Genomic DNA, 22,088 nt, shown 5'->3' with positions numbered 1-22,088 from the left:
CACAAGACCTCTAAAGGGAGTATTTTTTGGTTAAAAACCTAGAAGACAATTCTTCCTTTGATTTGTTAAGTTCCCTCCACCTAGCTTTATTAGATTCTATGTTTATCTTTGTTAGTTACCTTTTCCCTGATTTTTGTTTCTTTACTGAATAAATATTTGAACTATTTTATACTTAATGCTTTTCCTTAAAAATCTCCTTGATATAAAATCAAGGAAAATACATAGCAGGACTAGAAAGCTTAGGTGTTATTATTATTTGGACTAATTCACTATCATAAAATCAACCTAGAATAATTGTTCATGATTTATTTCCTAGTCTGAGCACATTAGAATTCTTGTTGTTAATAGATGGTTCTTCAGTGTTTATATGCCAGGCAATGCACCATATGAATTACTTAGGTTAACTTCTTTAATCCCACTTTGGTCTGTTAGTTTTCATTTAACTGATGAAGAACCTGAAGCTTAGAATCAATAACTTACCACCTTTATATAACCATAATAGGTGGAGTTTGTTTAAGTTTAAGATTGGACTCCAGTGGCTAACTAATGCTCTTAACCACTATGTTCTGTAGCATCGGTAGAGTATTTCAGACTTCAGCACTTTCAAATTTAGAAGAGTAGATACAAAGATAGAACCAAGAAATCTCACGTGCTTTTACAAGTCTTCACATGTCTTCCTGATCTCCTGGTTAACATTTTCAACATCTATTTTATCATTCCCTATCTTAGTTTGATTTCTATTGCTGTGGCAAAACACAGACCAAAAGCAATTTGGGGAGGAAAGTGTTATTTCAGTTTAAACCTCTCAGGTCACATTCCATCAGGTAGGGAATCAGGGTAGGGAACTCAAGCAAGGTAGGAATTTGGAGGCAGGAACTGAAGCACAGATTATGAAGAGTGCTGCTTCCTGCCTTGCTGCCCATAGCTTGTTTGTCCTGCTTTCTTAGAGCATCCAGGATCATCTGTCCAGGGTAGCACCACCCACTGTGAGATGGGCCCTGCCACATTAGTCATTAACCAAGACAGCACTTCACAGATCTGCCAAGGGGGCAGTTGAGGGATTTTCTCAACTGTGGTTCCCTCTTCTTTGATAACTGTATCTTGTGTTGGATTGACATAAAACTATCCAGCATATTACCCAAATATACATTTCCCCTGAACTGTTAACAGTAGAAGGTGGCAGACGTGCTACTGTTACATTTGTCTGAATGTGTAAGTGTGAATTTCCTCAAAACAAGGCCATTCTCCTAAATGACCATAGACTTTAGTCAAAATTTAAAAAGTGATGTAATAAGTAGAAGCCAACCTTTCTGCTCTAAGATCATATGTGTCATTTTATAATTATATTGTTATTCTCCTTTGATACATAGTAGGGTCTCAGGTTTTCCTTGTCTAATTTTGAGTTTGATTTCCTCCTGTGAAGAGATTGAGATTTTTCATTTTGGGGAGGAATACAATGGAAGTAGTATAGTTTCCTTAGTGTGGCACACCAAAGTATATAAAATTTTATTGCTAATGATGTTTGCTTTATAACTTAAGATGATCTGTGTAGTATTTCTCCACTTCAAAATAAGGTGTGTTTTTGTAATGATTACTATTTGGGGGAGAAATGTTTTGGTATTTTATAAATACACTATTTCTCATCGATTTTCACTAATAGTTATAACATCCATTGTAAGATTGTTGCCCTGGATCAGTTGTTAAGATAGTAGTTGCTGAATGCCTATTGTTGTTCCCAGTTCTGTCATCTCTATTGAGTAGATCTTTTCCTTCTACTCCATGTGTTTGTTACTATTAACATGAGTCAACAGATTCTTGTTTATGCTTTAATAATATGTTAGTGTTATTATTCTACAAACTTTTCGGTCATGATTTCTGGGTTAAGTGGTTCTTCTCCTATAGTTTGCGGGTAAAACTTGGCCTAATGACATCAAGTGAGGAACTGTCTTTATCTTGTCCTTTCCTAGTTTCACTCGTAGAATCAGCCTCTAATCCAGGAACACTGGTTCCTTGCAATGAGAATGATGCTTAGAAATCAAAAAGTCACCATTTGGCCTCACTATTGAAGAAGTGACATTGATTCAAGGCTAGGGAGTATGTGTGTGTATACTTGAATATTAATGCATGTCCACTAGTTATATGCAGAATGCATATTTACCCACACCTTTATAGTTATATAGTTCTATATCTATAGTTAGATAATCCCTAAGTCTACACTGAGTACTTTCTTCTTGGACTATACTATAGCATTTACCCTTTTCCACATTGCACCTTGCTTTTCCAGCTATGAGGAATCTGATGTAGGTTGTCCTTAATGTAGCTATTTATTAGTTATTTGCTTTGTATCTATGTATCTAGTCAGATTACAACATATGTTGTGGCCACATGAGCTGTCTTGGTGCTAGCCTATATGACTGTATTTTAGAGTAATATTTAATGACTTTTTATTTTTCTTCAATTATCCAGGTCTTCCAAGATTTACCAGCCAACCAGAACCTTCTTCAGTCTATGTTGGAAACAATGCAATTCTGAATTGTGAAGTTAATGCAGATTTGGTCCCATTTGTTAGGTGGGAACAGAATAGACAGCCCCTTCTTCTGGATGACAGAATTGTCAAGCTTCCAAGTGGGACACTGGTTGTCAGCAATGCGACTGAAGGAGATGGGGGACTCTACCGCTGCACTGTTGAAAGTGGTGGGCCACCAAAGTTTAGTGATGAAGCTGAATTGAAAGTCCTTCAAGGTATTAATCCATTATCAGGGCTGATGGTTTTGTGTTTAGTAGGTAAAACTGTTCTGCTATAATTTTTTTAATAAACACCATTAAAATGTGAGAAATATTACTATTAATATAGTATGTTCAGTTTTTTAAAGAGATGGGGGGGGGGGGAGCCATAAAAATCCACTGTTTAAAGCCAGGTATAGTGGTGCACATCTTTAATTTCAGTACTTGGGCGGCAGAGGCAGGCAGGTCTTTGTGAGTTCAAGGCCAGCCTGGTCTACATAGTGAGTTTCAGGACAGCCAGGACTTCATAGTGAGACCCTGCCTTTAAAAAAAAAAAAAAAAATGAAGAAAAAAAGAAGCCCATTGTTAAGTTAATGTATTATTAAAAATTTGTCCGAGGCTAGGTATGGTGGCACACACCTTTAATCCCAGAACTCAGGAGGCAGAGGCAGGCCAGCCAAGATTATGCAACAGGGGCCACAGAGGAACACTGCTTACTAGCAGGCTCACACATGGCTTACTCAACCTGCTTTCTTTTACAGCTCACTTGCTCAGGGGCAGCATTGCCCACAGTGAGTTGGGCCCTGCACCAGTCACTAATCAGGAAAATGCCCCACAGGCTTGTCTACAGTCCAACATAATGGAGGCACTTTCTCAGTTGAGTTTTTCTCTTTCCAGATGACCATAGCTTGTGTCAGATTGACATAAAATCTAGCCAGCACACTTCCTGATGGTTTCTTTATGACATTCACAATTAAGAGTTTTGGCCTTTAATCTTAATACCTTTTCCCCCTTTACCTTTCTTTTCCCTTCTCCTCTTCACCCCTCTCTCAGTTGTAACCAGCACATGCTTTTATAACAGTTCCAAATACTTTACTTTAGAGCGTTTCTATTTGATATTTTCTTTGTGTAGAATCTTGTGGGTATGGGTCACTCTCTTCCTTCAGTGATGTTTGAATCCCTTAAACATTCTGTTTCAGACAACACCTATTTTTTTCACCTCCAATGCTTTTTCCTTTCTCCTTCATAAAATATATCAGCACAATTGTCATACACAGTATCCAATTTGTCTTTCTTCCATTATTAGCATGTAAGCTCAATAAGAGCAATGAAAATTTTTTTGGCACATAGAAACCAATAAACATTTGTAATAAATTAGCTGAATTAATTCTGTTAAATTTGATTAAATATATCTACATTTGTAGATATAAATTTGTAAGTATTCCTAAGTAATTTCAAGTGTAATTAAAGAAGCTGTTGCTGCATAATAATGTCCTCTAGCTGACTTGCTTGGTCATATTTCTTTTCCACACCTGGGATAGTATTCAAGCAGCTCCCTAGAATCTAATCCAGGAAAACAAGATTAATGATAGAACCACAACTTAGTACTTGAAATAAGAACAGAATTCTGGATATTTGCTTATTTAAGTATGAAGAGACCTTCTCTTGACAGTCATTTGGTGCCCAGCCACCTTCTGTACTCCTACAGAGTTTTTGAGGTCATGTTGGTTAAAAGAGTGTGGTCTTATTTCAATCACAAGCCTGTTTCAGCGTTGGCTGCTCAGGTGGGTACAGGTGAGCATCAGCCTTAGAACTGTCGGTTGGCTGACTTTTAAAGGCAGGGCTTGTCACTTGGCTTCTAGAAGTATATTCACTGAAATGAATTGTTACTCATCAATTAGGCAATATTTACTTGTCACAATGGCTACAAAACTATCATTAATTGGCTAGATAGGTTTAAAGGCCATTTTGGTGGTTGTAACCATGACTAGAAAGAACACCTTACCTGACATTGAGGACAGGAATTAAATCTCTACCTGAGAGTGATCTCCTCAGATTTCAATATTAATAAAATGCCATTAAGTAAAACACTTACCTTTTATCAACAGGAGCACGGCCATGTCATATGTCTGCAAGAGGACAACTATAAAAAGTGGACATACATGCTATATGAATATAGTGGTATCTAGATAGTTGCTACATTACAAAATCAATGAATTGATAGAATAATTTTTTGTTTTTTATTTTATTTTATTTTTTCTAAGATAAGTCTCCTACCTCTGCTTCCCTGATGTTAATGGGATGCACTACTGTGCCAGGTTTGATAGACTAATTTAAAGAGATGAAAACTCAGAAAGACTTTCAGACATAATAGGCACAAGGAAAGAAAGGAGAGGGAGTCAGTAGGGAACGACACACAACTATTGAGTTTGTTTAGTCTCTGCTGTTTGTACCCTCATGTGGTGCTGTATAGATTCATGCTCCGTGTTCCTCATTTGACCAGAAAGCACCATGTAAGCAGGAACTGTCACCTGAATAACTCTAAGGCTCCTAGATAACCTACACAACACTTCACGTGTAGAAAGTACGTGGGAAATGTTTCCTGTTCACAAGGCCACACAGCCTGAGTAGGAAATAGCTGTTCTTCCTGGCTAAAGTTGTGAGGTGCTTTGCCTTTTACTTAACTATTCTTTCATTTTAAATTCTCAGATCCTGGGGAAATTGTAGACTTGGTATTTTTGATGCGACCGTCTTCTGTGATCAAAGTCACTGGTCAGAGTGTAGTGTTGCCATGTGTTGCCTCAGGACTTCCTGCTCCAGTCATTAGATGGATGAAAAACGAAGAAGTGCTTGACACAGAAAGGTAAATACTGCCTGCTTAAGAGCTCTTCGTAGCCTTAGCTGACCTAAGTCTAATGCTATTTGGAGAATCAATACATAAAAAAAATGACTGCTTTGTTTAAGCACATGGGGTTTTCATATGTCATCCTTGAAATGTGTTTTTATGCTGTATCTATGATGTTTAAAGAAAAAGCATGCTTTTCAGACAGTAGGGGGGTTGATGTTGCTGCTGCTGGTGCTGCTAAGCTTCATTATATAAGCTTATGGGGTCTTATTTCCCTAGAGTGTTGCATGAGCTGCCAGATCTGGCCAGGTTGAGTCATTTTCAGTCTTACATGCACTGTGGTAGTATCTTCCTTTGCTTAGTGTAAATAAATGCCTTCCTTCTTTCCAAGTGGGGCATTACAGGCAGTTATCATACCTGACTTTGTTTTGCTTTCTAAAGTCCTAACAAGCCATAAGCTATGTTCACCAGAAGTATGTTGTATCTTCTATAAGCGCCTTCTCTGTTACTATTCATTTTCTGCATCCCTTGTCTCTTTCTTATGAAGTGGGTAATTTCCTCAGTTGTATTTTCTCAAAAAAAAAAAAAAAGAGAGAGAGAGAGAGAAACCTGGAGTGGTAGTAATGGTTCAATAGTTAGGTATGCCTTGTTTTCAAAACAGCTGTTGCAAGCATTGTAAATTTACAGGCATCCCTGGCTTCTACCCAAAGTCCCCTTTCAAGTTATGATGACCCTAAAACATGTCTTGATATTGTCAAATGTCCTTTAAGGAACAAAACCATCCCTAGTTGAGAATGACTCAGAGCGGTGTATAAATGCAATGTATGCTTCAGATATAAACTAGTTTTCTGATAGCCATGCTAAAGCAATATTTATGTATGTAGCACTATTACAGTAATACTTTATATGAGGTACCACTTAGAATGAAATGTAGTTCATCATACTACAGCATTATAAAGGTATAAGCAAGATACAGAATGATTTTTATTTAATGAATAGAAGTGAGGATTTTTGTGATCTCTGCAAGACTTGAACAAATAGCTATTGAATGATATTCGAGGTACATTCCTAGGTCTTCAGGACCAAGTAGCAAAGAGAGTTTTTGCTTTTAGAGTAGAAGAGTGAGAGAGTAATAGACATATAACGTGTCAGGTTATAGTAAGTACTCTGAAGAAACTCAAGATACAATATTCCAAGGATTAGAGAAAGGCAGAATTAGACAGTTGTTCTCATAGAAAGGTAATTTTCAGGGTGGAGTCTAAGTGACCAGTATAAACAAATCATGGTAGGAAAGTTACATGTTTCCCCAGTTTTATTTGAAGAATTTTTTTTTGACAGCAAGTGGTTTTTAATCCAACGTGAATATATTATGGTGAATAATATTTCTATGAACTCTGCAGCTAAACCAGGAGACTTTGAAAAACAAGTAGATGGGTTTTTGTTTTTTTGTTGGTGTTTTTTTTTTTTTCTCCTCTATTTCTTTAGGCACTTAAATACTTAAGATTATGTTGAGGAAAGTCTGAGAAATGGTGCTTTGTTGTGTCACTGTCTGAAGAACTTCAGGACTTGAAGAGATTGCAGTGTCAGCGCTCTTCATCCTGGCCTCTCTATCTGGGGAGGCCAAGTGTTCAGCAGTGTGCTTTTGGCTGAATTACTAAATGCAGTATGAGAAAACAGAGATAGGTAATAGAACACAGAAGTCCTTCAGGTTGATGTAGGTAATTATTCATAGTGTCTTTGTTTTTGCCAGCACTGGAAAAGTGTGGGTGGACTATGCCTAATATATTATTTAGATTTCAGATTTGAGATTTCAAGATTAAAGGGGGAAAATGTATAGAAATCTCAATAGTGCTGGGCTGTCTAGAAAAACAAAGTATCTTAAGCATTAGGCATCTTTATTACGTCTTTGAAAATAAACACAAAAACATTACAGGTTGTTTCTTAAAAAAAAACAAATGTCTAAGAATCAATAACATTTATTTAAATTTGTTTATTTATGTTCAGATAAAAAAGCAAATAGAATAAGGGATGTTGAAATGGTTTTGTAGAGGATCCTGAAAATGAGTGCTAATGCTTAAGGTGAGCAGCAACTGAGTATACTTTAGTGATCAAATAGTACCTTCTTTTAGAGGATTATAGCTCTGAGTCCAGGGAGAAAGGAGCAGGTTATAGTTTTAAAAGGTCTTGGTTACCCTACTGTGGCTGATGGTGGTGTAATACCTGGCTCATGCTTCCAGAGTCATCAAGTATAGGAGTGTATTCTTCAGAGTTTCGCTTTTCAAGACTTCGTTTCTAGTTGGCACCAACCTGAAAATAATAATGAAATAAAAAACTTAAAGTGTCTGCTTTAATTGCATACTTGTAGAATTATATTCCTTGCTTTGTGTCAGGTATATCTATTGATCTAGTTCATAAATCTCCAGATTAACTAAATTTTTTAACTTTAGAAAAATTTGAGAATATTGATTTACAGTTTTTTCTGTGTTATAGGATTATTTTGTTTTTATGTAAATAGGCTTATATCACTGTAGATTTATGGACATATTCCTCACCTTTATTGTAAATGGAGTGATGGATGTTGGCTGATTTGCGCCCAGTACACACCCAGGGAGCTGCTCAGTGGCATCTGTCCTTCCCTTTTCCTTCCTGTCTTTTTTTTTTTTTTAATACAAGCCCACCCTTATCCCCTATTTCCTAGCCAGGTCACTATAGGAAACTTTCAGTTGGTGGCACTACCTCATGACTTGTCACCTCGTGACTTGCTGTCTGAGTTGACATTTTGCCCTCTGTATTTTTCTTCCTGTTAGTAATCTCATCATGGCATAGCTATGGTGAAGTTGGTTTTAGATTGGTTGCAAACTTTAAAATATATAATTTCCATTAAGCTGACCAGAATAGGGAGACAGGAATACACTGGAGGAAGTTGAATTGGTCATAAAAGTAATAACTCTTTGGGAATAGCTAGAAGTGCCAGAGATAGTGAAAATTTATTTGTACACTGTGGCATTTATGCATATAAAATATGAGCAAAACAAACTGAAATTAAATTCTAATGATTTTTTGTTAGTCTTAGTCTGTTTGTAGCCATCACTTTAACGATGTTTGTCTGTTATTATGTGAAAAGCCTCATAGGAATTATTTTCCTCATGCTGAAATGTACCATTTTGTGCTTGTGTGTTTAATCCAGCTCTGAAAGGTTGGTCTTGATAGCAGGAGGTAGTTTGGAGATCAGTGACATCACTGAGGATGATGCTGGGACGTATTTCTGTATAGCTGATAATGGAAATAAGACAGTTGAAGCTCAGGCAGAGCTTACTGTGCAAGGTATGTACATATTTACTGTGTAATTAAAAATACTATATACTCTCCAGGTCTTCTGATTGTTTAACAGTAATAAGGGAAATGCAGTACATCATCATAATTAAAATGCAAATTCTAGACCATATCACTTGAATTCAAATTCTGAGCCTGTATTTCACAAATACAGCAATCGAAAATTTTCTTTTCATATGTGTGTATGTAGTATGTGTGTATGCATGTTCATGTGTGTTTGAGGTACACATGTTGTAGAGTGCATGCCTAGTCCTGAGACCGATAACAGGAATTTTCTTCATCTTATTTTTTGAGACAGAATCTCTTAGTCAAATCTGTAGCTTGCTGATGAGGTTATTCTTGCTAGCCAGCTTTCTGTGGGGATTCCCTGTCTCTGCCTTCCAGGGCTGCCGTGTGCACCTGACATTTGTTGTAGGTTTTGGGGATCTAAACTCATCCTCTTCACTTCCATAGAAAGTGCTTTAACTGCTGACCCATCTCCCCCACCCCAATCATAGCAAATTTATATAGCCTTTCTGAACTCCATCTTCATTATCTGTATAATGGAGATAATAAGAGTACTTACTTTGTTGAGATTATTTTGAAGATTAAGAGCTGATCCTTATAAAACTTTCATCTCAGCATTATTGTGTTTCTGTTGCAGTAGTAATGGTGTTGTTGGTGTTGGGAATGCTACTGTCAAGGAAGAGGGTTTTACCTGGGGCATCTGCAAAGTTCTGTACCCTTTTATTGTCTCAGGATGTTTTTCCCCAAAGATGTCTGTTCTCTGTTTCAGAACCATGTCTCTGAGTATTTGTGTTCCTTCTTTGGGGTGTGTAGATCATGCTACAAGGATTGCATGGTGCCTTTTCATGTCACTGGGCTTGATGATTTGATGCTTATTTTTCTCTTTTAAGCTGATGTTGAGCATCTCTGCAGGAATAGTTACTCTTCCCTTTTCTCTGCTTTCCCATTTCTCCTTTTTAGGTTCCCTGATTTAGAAGTCAAGGAAAATAAATGTGGCATGTACACACGCCTTTTCTTTATACCTACTTGCCCTGTCCTTTTCCATTTAAAAAAGTAATTTTGAGTGCTGATCCTCTATTCCGATTTGTTTATGTTGTTGCTAATTCTTGTTTCCAGTAAATCTCGTATGGATCTTCTCTGTTAATTTTAGAGAAGCCCAGCCCTGCTTGGGAGCTGCCTATGCCACTAACTTGTTTCATTTGATAATACCCATTCTGTAATCTGTGACTTGGGTATTAATTTGTGTGTTTTATCTTACATGAAAATTTATTTTTCTTTGTATATTTTGTTTATTTCAGAGTCAGACATAAGGTAGCTACATTTTTACCCCTACTAGTCACCTAGGAACCTAGATGTAGTTTTTGAGAGCAATTGGGGAACAGTGCTTGGGGTTTAGTGTTGATGAAAGGATAGAAAGCATATCTCTTCCACTGTTTTGGATACGTTTATATTCCCTGAAAAACAAAATTGGGTCATGGAATTGACATAGCTACTGTGTCAGATGAGCTTAGTCCATGTATTTGGTTAGGTAGAAGGAGAAGCATAGGGCATAGTTTTATAGGGTGATCAGTTTAGTGCTTCACTTCTGTATAGATAGGTTTGGAAAAATAAACACTCATGAACTCCATCTGTGGTCTCTGGTTCCTTGTTGGATCATTTTTCTTTGCTTTCCTCCATTAATTAGATATTTGTTTACCAGTCTCCTCCATTGTCCTCCATCAGTTCCTTTCAACTACCTCTGGGTGTTAGCAAGAGCATCAGATGAAATGTATGCGTTACACTTGTTAGCTGCTGATAATTGCCTCACTGTTTTTCTTCATAAAGACTTTTGTCCTTATGGTTGTTTTCTATTTTTATTTTTATTCATTATATGGGCTCTAACTGATAGTCTGCCTGTGAACTGAATCATCTGAGTTTTATTTTGTTTTGATTCCAGGATTTCAGGTAGTTTAGGCTGACATGGAACTTGCTTAAGTAGCCAAGGATGGCTTTTTCACTCCTGCATTTTCTCCTTCTATCTCCTGTGTCATTGCGTCTAGTTATTAACTGAAAAATATAGACAATGTATACATTTTAATTTATACCTAGTTTCATATTAAAAATTTATGCCTGGAAAAAGTGCTCTTGAAATGAGTTTCTTAGAGAAAACTGCAGAGAGGTTTTACATAATTAAAATTTACATCTCATAGACCAACATGTTATTGACACAAGAATAGGCAATAAAAAAGAATGAAGTCCAACTATTACTTGCAGTACTATGAGCACAGTTGTCAGGGTCAGAGCCTGAGCCTGGCAGCACCAACAAGCCAGGATTAGCCACCTGTCTTCAACAGGCCAATAAAAGAGAAAAATAACAGTGAAAAGCAGAGAAAGATTTACTCAATGTGACCATGTTGCAAAGAACAAATAAAGAAGACTAGTGACCTCCACCTCTCAAATCCTGAATTACGTATGCCCCAAAACCTGGAAGTTGTTGTTAAGAGCACTGAATGAAATACATCTCTCATACTTGTTAGCTTCTGGTTTTGCCTCACTATTTTTCTTCATGGGGACTTCTGTTCATATGGTTATGGACAAAACTTTAGGGTTTTGTGGTATGCATAACTCAGCAGTCCTGGTCAAGGTGCCTGCCCTTCACTGCTGACCTTCATTATCTGGGCTCGTTTTTTTACTAGTCTGATAGTCAAAGAGAATACCTTTTTGACAGAATACAAATATATGTCTTTAGAATATTTTTGTCCTGCTGGGATGATTGCAATTATACATTTTAAAATATAAATATGGGAATTCACTTTCAAGGAGGGATGGATATGTATAACATTTATAACAATATTATAATATATAGTATGTAAATATATATTTATTATTATGTGTAAGAATAGTAGACTTTCGACTGGAAGAAAATAAAGTTGGGTGTAAATGTGAAAACTCAAAGAGTAAATGGAGTTATGTTTAATATTATCTTGGATGGAAGAAGGTATCTTAAGAAAAGCAGAGGCTGGAAACCTGGCTCAGGCAGTAAAGGTGTATGCTTGTCTTCCAGAAAATGCCAGACGACCTGAGTTCATTTCCTAGTACTCACATTGAGCATCACACAACCCTCTTATTTGGGGGCTAGAGTTTATGTCTCTTGTTCTTTAATTCAGGTAGGTTTTGGAGTTACTTGGATTAATGAGAGTATGATGTGTGACTTCTGAGGTTTATATTTTAAAGCCATGTATATTGCTTTTTCTTATTTCCAAGAATAATGAAGAGGGTAGTCTTTAATAAATTGTGCTGAAGAACATATAGCCTCATTAACAAGACCAAAATTGGAGCCTTTTCTTATATCATATATGAAAGTCATCCCAAAGTAAATTAAAGACTAAGGTTGAATCTGTAAAGCTGCTGAGAGAAAGCGTGAGGGGAAAGTTTAAAAGGTGGGTTTTTGGGGCTGGAGAGATGGCTCAGTGGTTAAGAGCACCAACTGTTCTTCTGAAGGTCCTGAGTTCAAATCCCAGCAACCACATGGTGGTTCACAACCATCTGTAATAAGATCTGACACGCTCTTCTGGAGTGTCTGGAGACAGCTAAAAATATACTTACATATAATAAATAAATAAATAAATCTTTAAAAAAAAGGTGGGTTTTTTTTGTTTTTTGTTTTGTTTCTTTTATGTGACTTATAAAGCACAGGTGAAAAAGCAACAACAGACAAATAGGATTTCATGGAATTGAAAAGTTGCATAGCAAAAGATGAAGGAATCTTGGAGCGACAACTACGAAATAAGAGAAAATATTTTCAAACTATACATCTGATGAGAGGTTAATATCTAGAGTAGATAAGGAAATCAATTCAGTAGTAAGAAAACAACTCAGTTTTTACGTATGTTCAAAGGACCTGAAAAGACATTACCTGAAGACAAAGAAGTGGCCTATGGGTATATGAAACCAAAACTATGAATAATCAACTAGATAGTGTGAGTAATCATTAGAGAAACTAAAATTAAATCCTCAATAGGATACTACCTTGCCATGGACTGGGGTTTCTTACTGGGTCCCTTGTCCTGCGGGATGATGGGTTCTGGCCAGGTGTGCACCGGATTCGGCTTTGACAAACAGACTCAACACAAGTGTGGGATCTGAATGTATTTCTCAAAAATGACATGAGGCTTTTACAATCATTGCAAAAGAGAAATGAAAAGTCTGGCAGCTCAGTGGTCAGGGTACCTCTGAGGCCATCTAAAACACACTAGGTCTAAAACATTGGCCATCTCCTCTGGACTGGCGCAGCACCCTCTGGGCCTAAGCGCTCTGGGCCCAGGGGGCTACAGACTGCATGGATCTAAGTCCTAGTCCACCTAAGTTCTGGTTCTAGTCCAAGTGCGAGCGAGTCGGCTGAATGCGACTGTTGAATCTAGAATGCTGAATGCTGCAGACTCTCACACACACATACACTCTCTGCTCAAGGTCCCGCCCATCATAGGTAAAACGCCCACTATGCTAATCTTTTGGGGAAGTAGAGACCAGTCTCTTGCTAATTCCTAGGAGTGGTTCAGCTGCAGTGACTGAGAATGAGGATTTTACTTGACCTTGCTCTGGGATAAACCTTTCATTCTGTAAGCTTCAATGCCTACCTGGAGGCAATTAGTCTGGGTGAGTTAATTCCAAGGCAAGGTTTGGAATTTTGGATCTAAGATGTTGGAACATTGGTGAAGGTCAGAGAGCAATGTCCGATTTTGTCCAGCTGTAAATAAATCATATTTTGGTGGGCACCTAGCACACGAGTACAAGAACATATCTGGGCTACCTCTGAGTTAGGGGTGCCAGGTGACAATGTGGAGGCAGGAGACTGACTTTCCTTGAAGTTTTTGCCTCAAACTGCTATCACGCAAAGTGTGCGTGGTACTACCTCACATAAAGTAGAACTACTGTATGATCCAATAATTCTTTTATGGCTGTCTATCCAGATGAAATTAGATCATTGTGTCAAAAAACTAAGATTACTCAACAATGCTGGTTATAGCACATAAGTAGCCAGACTTAGAATCAATTTAATATTCATCATGGATGAATGAATAACAAAATTGTTACAATGGAAACACAGCTTTATAGAAAGAAGGAAATCCTGCCATTTACAATAACATGAATGAACCTGAAGGTTATTATACTAAGAGAAATAAGCATAGAAAGACAAATTCTGCATGATCTGATTATAAATGGAATCAAACATAGTCAAACTCATAGAATCAAAGAGAATGGTTATAATGTATTCTCTACTTGAAAATTGTTGTGAGGACAGAATTTAAGTGTTCTCACCATAAAAAACTAAGTATATAATGTAATAGATATCTTAGTTTAATTTATCCATTCTGTGTTAATAGACATCAAAACAATATATCTTACATAAATATATATGTTTTGTCAATTGAAATTTTAACTGAAAACATTAGTGTTTTGTTTTTCTCTTAGTAGGTTCTCTGTAGTCCAGGCTAAGCTCTAACTTGTGGTGATTCACCTGCTTTAGGCCTCCCAAGTGCTTAATTACAAGGATGAGGCATTATGCCCTGGCTTAAAAATATTTTTTAAATTAGCTAATCTATCAGTTAAATTTAAAAAAATTTAAAGATGTATATAATTTATAATGCAATATTAAAATAAACAAAATATAAATTGGCAAGACTATAAGCAGGCAGAACTATAATCATAGCAATCATAGCAATCACATGTTAGTAACTAATAGGTTATATAAATTAAAAAATAAGTACAAACAAAACAAATACTTAAAATACAACTAAACAGCAGAGGTAACAATTTGACCTAGTTGACATTTGTATGGCTGGAGATATAGCTCAGTCATAAAGTGTTTGCCTAGTGTTCATAAAGTCCTGGGCTAAATTGTAAAAAAAAAAAAAAATTACAGATATTAGCATGATGATGTATAGCAACTAAATAGTACTCTTTCATTGTTTGAGAGTATATTGCTTTATGTGAATCGCCTTTAAATTCATGAGTTAGAAAGGGAATTAACAAAATTTAGAAAATAGTATAAACTAATATAGCTAGGAACTAGTAAAAGTTGAGGAAAATGTGTAGTCTGTGTGTGTGAGAGAGAGAGAGAAGGGGGAATCAGTAACTTTAAGATTAACCTCAAAAATGCTAAAAGTAGCAAATTTAAACCAAAGAAAATAGAAAAAAAGGAAGTGTTAAGTAAAAGTTAGTGGAGGGATGGTGGGGAAGGCATTAAAACAGACTGTCAGCAAAGCCAAAATTGGTTATTTACAAACAGTATTGATACATTTCAGACAAGACTTCCAACAGATTTGGTAAATTTTTCAATTTACACAGTTGATAATTCAAAAGACCTACAACATCTGGCTTTAGGTTGAGGATAACTAGAGTCTTTAACGAACTATTGATAGGTATATACTGATAAGATTTAATTGTATATTGATAAGATTTTAAAATACTCTTTAAAGAACTAGAGATTACACTTGGCTTTGATTCCCATTTTGCAAAAACAAGAAACCTGTTTGGCAGAATCTATTAAAGCTACATGAAACTAATACTATGTTACAGCGAAGAATGCTTATAACAAGCGAACAGATAGTGGGTCTAAAAGTCATGCACAGTAATGTTCCTGCCATATTTATTCTAGGAATTCAAACTGGTAATGATTCAGATGCCCACCAAAATCCAGCATGGCATTGTATCAGCAATGGAAATGGGCATGTCACCTTTATATTGTAGAGCATTTTTTAAAAAATCTCAGAAACACTTTTAAAAGAAACTAAGCACTAAAGAATATAATTCCATTTTATAATATTCGAAACAGGCAAATGCTATAATTTTTTTAAGTAAGAATACTGATTATGTTTGAAGTAGGGCAGAGTACTAGCTACATGCTACAATGCAAGCGTTTGCTGTATTAGTGCCCTATTTCTGAATCTGGATAGTAGAGTTCGAGCTGTGCTTTTCATGGGTATCATGTGAGGTCATTTCTCTTTATTGAGTACAGACAAGTCATTGTGTACAACAAAAACCCATTTGGAAAATTTTGTTTTGAGCCTCATCCCATAACTGAAAGTTTTTTATTTCCTTGATGGGGAAAATAGTTGATGAAAAATAATGGGGATTTGAAGCAATATACTTACATACATACATATGCACATACATATGTCTTTATATGTATATATAAATGCAGTCACAATTGTCTGACTTGTTATTTTTTAAGAAGTTATAGCTGTAGGAAATGGCATAGTGCTTGTTAATGCAGAAAAGGTTATAAGTTCATTTTTCATCTGTTGAATATTTCACATTTACTATCTTATCACTAATGCTTGGGATCTCGACTCATGCTATGACGTGAATTAGCTGGTTGTGTATTTCCTGCCATCTCATATTGTTGATAACAGATAATATGGGTCATGAGTTGCATTTGTAATAGTGTGTGATCAACTCCATGTACTCCCAAAAGAAAAATTTCCATTTCTGGTTTCTGGGAACAAATTGACAATTTCTGAATTGGCCATTTTCATGGCAGTGTTAACATTGTGACTAATCTACAGCTAATGTTTCAGTCATCTTTATTATTATTATTATTTTAAATTTTAAAAATGGATATGGGTGTTATGTCTCCGTGTACTGTGTGAGGCTGGTACCTACAAAGGCCAGAAGAGCATCAGAGATACCCTGGACTGTACTTAGAGACATTGGTGATTCTGAGAACCAATCCCCGTCCTCAGAAAGAGCAGCCAATGCTTCTAATCACTGAGCTCTGTCTCCAGCCTGTCCACCATCTTCCTTCAAGCCTCCGCCTCATACCACTTTCCTATTACTCATCTTATTTTTGTTGTTGTTGTTGTTGAAGTCTCTAGCCACATTAAGAAACTGACCTTCTCTTTTCTTCCCATCTCCTCCATGACGATCAGCCAACATTCTGCTGTTGGTCATTGACTTTCTTCGATGCTGCATAAAACACAAATTTTATAAAGTAGTGTATAGAGCCCATCCAGAGCCTTACTAGTCAATACTTTTTAACTTACTGGGGTTAGAATATATTCACATATTAGAAAATTTTTATAATAAATTTTATAATAAAATATTTAAATAACTCTACAGCTATCTTTAATTATAATTGCTTTATCAATTAACCATCATTCTACCCATCAATGTCAATTTTTTGATAAATTTTTAAAGTTTTCCAGAGAACCCAGCATTCATATCATTATCTACAATTTTAATATTTTTTTTCAATTTTAATATTTTAAGAGAAACTTTTTTAGATTTATTTATTTTATTTTATGTGTATGAGTATTTTGCCTGCATGTCTGTCTGGGTAACATAGGTATGCCTTGTGTCTGTGGAGGCCAAAAGAGGACATCAGATCCTTAGGAACTGGAGTTGTGGATGGCTGTGAGCCAACATGTGGGTGCTGGGAATCAAGTCTGGGTCCTTCAAAAGCAACAAGTACTCTTACTCCTGAGCCATGCCCTTTTTGTTTGTTAGGGCCTTTTTTTTTTTTTTTTGATACAGGGCTTCTCAGTGTAGCCCTGGGTGTCCTGGAACTCACTCAGCAGACCAGGCTGGCTTCAAACTCAAGGATCCACCTGCCTCTGCCTCCTGAATGCTGGGATTAAAGGCATACACCACTACCTCCCGGCAAGCCATGTCTTTTGCTCCCAAGAATTTAATATTTTGTCTATAGTTTTCTCTTCTTTTGAAATAAAATTTAGATACACTAAAATGCATAAATGTTAAGTTTACTGTTCATGAGCTCCATCAGTTGCACCTCCTTGTACGACCGAGATATCTATAAGGATAGAGTATTCCCATCATGGTTGAAATTTTCTGCATACCACTTCTCATTCCCTTACCACTCTCAAAGCATCTACTCTTGTGAGTTTTCCAGTGTAAATTAGTTTATGTCATATAAAAGCATTCATATCATCTGTTGCTATTGTATAAGGCTTACTTCACAAAGCATCACATTTGGGATTCATCCATGTTGTATTTATTAACTGATTTTTTAAATTGGTACTTATTGTATACCAGACTTCTCAAAGTAATAGGACCAATTTATATCCTGCCAACAGTGTATATTCTGGTTGCTGTATATCCTATCCAGCAGTTAGTTTTTCATTCTTTATAATTTCATTCATTATGTTTGAGTATACAGTCATAATTCTGTATTTATGTTTCTATTGTGATTAGTGATGCTGAGTACTTTTCTGTCTGTTGACAGTAAAAATAGTCTAATATCTTTGTGAGATATTTTCAAAAATGTTGCCTTTCTATGTACATAATATGTAAAATAGCCCTATCAAGGAGAATTCTTAAAATCCTGTATTAGGGAGTTTTCTATTTGTTGATACCCAAAAGAAATGGACAATAGAAGTAAAAACTAACATCAAATATTGATAGAATTTCAAGCTTTCTGTATTTGAAAGTAGCTAAATTTTAGCTCTTTGTCATTTCCATTTTTTTGCTTAGGATTTGACATTTTTCTCACTGTAGTCCATTGAAATTCTCTTAAAGTAATATCTGAAATATCTAATTTATAAATAATTTTTTTATCTATATGAAGTATTTAATAATAACTGTACCTATAGTGAATTATCAAAATTTTGTAGTATATTAAGGTTTTCCAGAAAAACAACCAATAGGAAATACAAATGTAGGTAAAGAGGGAAAAGACTTACTGTTAATACTGGCTCATAAAACTGGAGGCTGAGTGAGGAGTCCCATAATCCGCCGTGGTTAGAGACTTAGGAGAGCTATGGCAGTGTGCTTGGTCTGACTGATGCGTGCTGTGTGTCAATATGAATAAAAGTCTGAAAACCAGGAAGTGCTCAAACAGATGGAAGACAAATTGAGCCTTCCTTTGCTTTTTGTTTTTGGTGGATTGGATGATACCCATGCACATTGGTGAGAGCCTTCTTTTCTCCATACATCAGTTGAAACATCCCTCTCTGGAACATCTTCACAGATACACAGAGGTAACATTAAGTAGCTACCTGAGCACCCTGTTGCCTAGTCATGTTGACACTCAGAATTTACAACTGAGTGGTGTCATCTTTTTATTTAAAGTTTTTCTTTTTTACTTTTTAAAAATTTTTTATTAGATATTTTCTTTATTTACATTTCAAATGATATCCCCTTTCCCAGTTCCCTCCAAGAAATAACCCTGTTCCCCCCACATACTTACCAACCCACCCTCTCCCACTTCCTGGCCCTGGCATTCCCCTACACTGGAGCATAGAACCTTCACAGGACCAAGGGCCTCTCTTCCCATTGATGACCAACTAGGCCATCCTCTGCTACATACACAGCTGGAGCCATGAGTCCCAGCATGTGTACTCTTTGGTTGGTGGTTTAGTCCCTGGGAGCTCTGAGGGTACTAGTTAGTTCATATTGTTGTTCCTCCTAAGGGGCTGATTTCCCATGCTCACAGATTGGCAGGATTAATATAGTAAAAATGGCCATCTTGCTGAAAGCAATCTACAGATTCAATGCAGTCCCCATCAAAATTCCAACTCAATTCTTCACAGAGTTGGAAAAAGCAATTTGCAAATTCATCTGGAATAACAAAAAACTAGGATAGGGAAAACTATACTCAACAATAAAGGAACCTCTGGTGGAGTCACCATCCCTGACCTTAAGCTGTACTACAGAGCAATTGTGATAAAAACTGCATGGTATTGGTACAGTGACAGGCAGGTAGATCAATGGAATAGAATTGAAGACCCAGAAATGAACCCATGCACCTATGGTCACTTGATCTTTGACAAAGGAGCTAAAACCATCCGGTGGAGAAAAGACAGCATTTTCAACAAATGGTGCTGGCTCAACTGGCGGTTAGAATGTAGAAGAATGCAAATCAGTCCACTCCTATCTCCTTGTAGGTAGTCATCTTTTTATGAGTATTTAGATTACAGAATCAAATCCCTGCATTGTCAAATCATCCTTAGAGATTAGAGAATTTTACTTCCCACATGGTCCTGCTTGAGGTCCAAGTCAAATAGAACTGTAGAGTTTCTCGGGTATCACACCAGTATGTTCAAGTGAGAAAATACAACTCAAGCAGGTTACAGACGTCCAAGAGGTCCAAGGCATTATTATCCTCAGTACTCCTTAGTGAGACTGCAATGATTGGTTACCATGCAAGTGTAAGAGAATTGTACTTCACTTGTTCATATGTTTTAAAGTTGTAAAGAAATGTAATAAAGTGCATGTTTAAATACCTAATTTACAGCTTATATTGAACAAAATATTTTTCTTTTAAAAACATCATAGAGAAACATGGTTACTGATCTGATGATTGACCAAGTTTCTGAAAGCCACCAAATTATATTTCCTCCTTAAACTCTTTCATTGTGATGCTGAATATTACTGTATTTGAAAACATTGGAATGGATAAAGTATTGGAACTATGAGCCATTTTGATTTGCCAAGAACTTTAATTATAATAGAAGTAACACCAAGCAATTTTCTTTTCATAATATAATCCATATTTGCTATGGATTATATATAATTACATGAATATGCCTGAAAATTATCTAAATTATCTTTCCTATTAGCAAGAATACATTTTCATATATGCTTTACATCCTTCTAAGGCAAAGTGATTTTCCCCAAGATCATATACCTAAAAGCATACTTAAAATCCTAATTTAAAATCCCAGAATTTCTGATTCCTAGTATAGTTCTGTTTATATAGTGTAGTACCACTTTAGTAGTTCTTTCCCAGTGGCTTTTAAGCTACTCCAAATAGGAATTTTTTGCTATGATCTAATACACAGGAAAGCACATTTGTCTTTATAGAGCAGTACTTACCCATACCACCAGTGATGCACTATTTTCTGTCCAATACTCCTGAAATTTTATTTTCTGGACACATCAGTAAGTCATCTTGACAAAGGAGTAGAAGTTGTCTGCTCTAGTTGGGAAGACTATTTTATCACTGGTCTTGTTTAGGATTGCTAGCAAATGCTGATCACTAAAGTAAATCAATCTTAAGAGGGTTTAATAAACAATCTAAGATTCTGCAATTTCTCCCTTCCTTTAGTGTCTTTGCCAGAATTGGCAGTGCTCACTGGACTGAATTTATTGTTGAAGTGGGTCAAAACATTTTGAAAAATGAATGTTCTGCTTTGTATTCAACTATTGAAGCTTATCTTGAACAGAAAATCCAATGAGTGATACAGTTCCTAAGAGCTAAAATGCTCATTTTTCAGTCACTATGTATAATTTTCAAAAAAATATCTACTTCAGTTTACATATGGAAAACTAATAAAGTATTTTTTGCATAGTAGGCCAACTTGAAGAATTTCCATTGATGGCAAACAGTTAAAAAAATGCTAGTATCAGATTGATAGAGAAGATGTTAAGAGCACAGGTTCCTCTTTGGAGATGAGAACTTGAGTAGTTCATTGAATGTGTTTTGGCAATTACATATACGCAGCATTTCCTAATGCAGTTACAAAATCATTTCTCTAGGGTATAAACTGATGCTACAAAAGAATAATGACTTTTTTCAGATTATAAGAATAACACTGAAAATTACATAGGAAACAGCCACGTTTAATCTCACCAACCAGAAATACTGCGTTGCTCTTATAGCTTACATATAATTTATAAACAAGTTCATGTTTTTCTTAAAATGAAATCATACTATTCTTTTTTTTTTTTTTGAGTTTTTTCTGTTGTCTATCATGGCTCTTCCTACAGCAACATACAATTTTACATACTGACATAAATTTTCATCATATCTAATAACTTTATAGCAGACTAACAATTTAAAAATACATAGTAAAAATGTTGCACTTAATGGTCCTGCTACAGCTGTTGTAACTTCTCAGCTCTGCCATTACAGCACAATAGCAATCATAGACAGCTTAACTGATTAGTGATGGCTACTTCTAAAGTATGATTTTATTTATAAAAATGGACTGCTTATTTGGTAAAAGTAGCAGTCTAGAATGTTCATTTGTTTATTCAGGCCTCATAGTTAGTATTTAATGATTTCTAGAGTCTCTCTACCGTAAGTAACATGGTTTTTAACATCTTTGTATATGCCCAATTATATTACCCTTTTGTGATTTTTTTCTCCCCAAAAGACTCTTGGTTTCTCTAAAGAAACAGAACTAATGGAATGAACTGGCAATTACAGTAGTATGAATTAATATTACATATATAAAGGGAATTTATTAGAGAGGCTTATAGGCTGTGGTCTGAATGGCTGACTCCTGAATGAAAGGCTAAGGATTTAGTAGGTGTTCAGTCCATGAGACTGGATGTCTTAAGCAGTCCCAATTTGGTGCTGAAAGCCCCAAGAAAGTCCTAGCAAGGTTCTAGTTTTCAGTCTAATGTTGGAACCCTGAAGAAATAGATTCTAGCACCAAAGAAGGGATGTCTTAGG

General features: G+C 36.0%; 1 protein-coding gene across 8 annotated transcripts in view; it reads left to right on the top strand.

Annotated features, from left to right (window-relative positions):
* The window catches only part of Neo1 (neogenin 1), a 159,428-nt gene that overhangs the window by 51,936 nt on the left and 85,404 nt on the right, over positions 1-22,088 (top strand). For all 8 annotated transcript variants that reach the window (XM_031344463.1, XM_031344462.1, XM_031344456.1 and 5 more), the window contains exons 3-5: positions 2,467-2,742; positions 5,215-5,368; positions 8,538-8,674. In XM_031344463.1, the coding sequence (XP_031200323.1) occupies positions 2,467-2,742; positions 5,215-5,368; positions 8,538-8,674 (567 nt within the window). The remainder of the gene's footprint in view (positions 1-2,466; positions 2,743-5,214; positions 5,369-8,537; positions 8,675-22,088) is intronic.

Source organism: Mastomys coucha, unplaced genomic scaffold, assembly GCF_008632895.1.
Source record: "Mastomys coucha isolate ucsf_1 unplaced genomic scaffold, UCSF_Mcou_1 pScaffold23, whole genome shotgun sequence".
NCBI classification, from domain to species: domain Eukaryota; kingdom Metazoa; phylum Chordata; class Mammalia; order Rodentia; family Muridae; genus Mastomys; species Mastomys coucha.
Note: the sequence above shows the minus strand (reverse complement) of the source record. Positions and strands in the feature narration are given on the sequence as shown.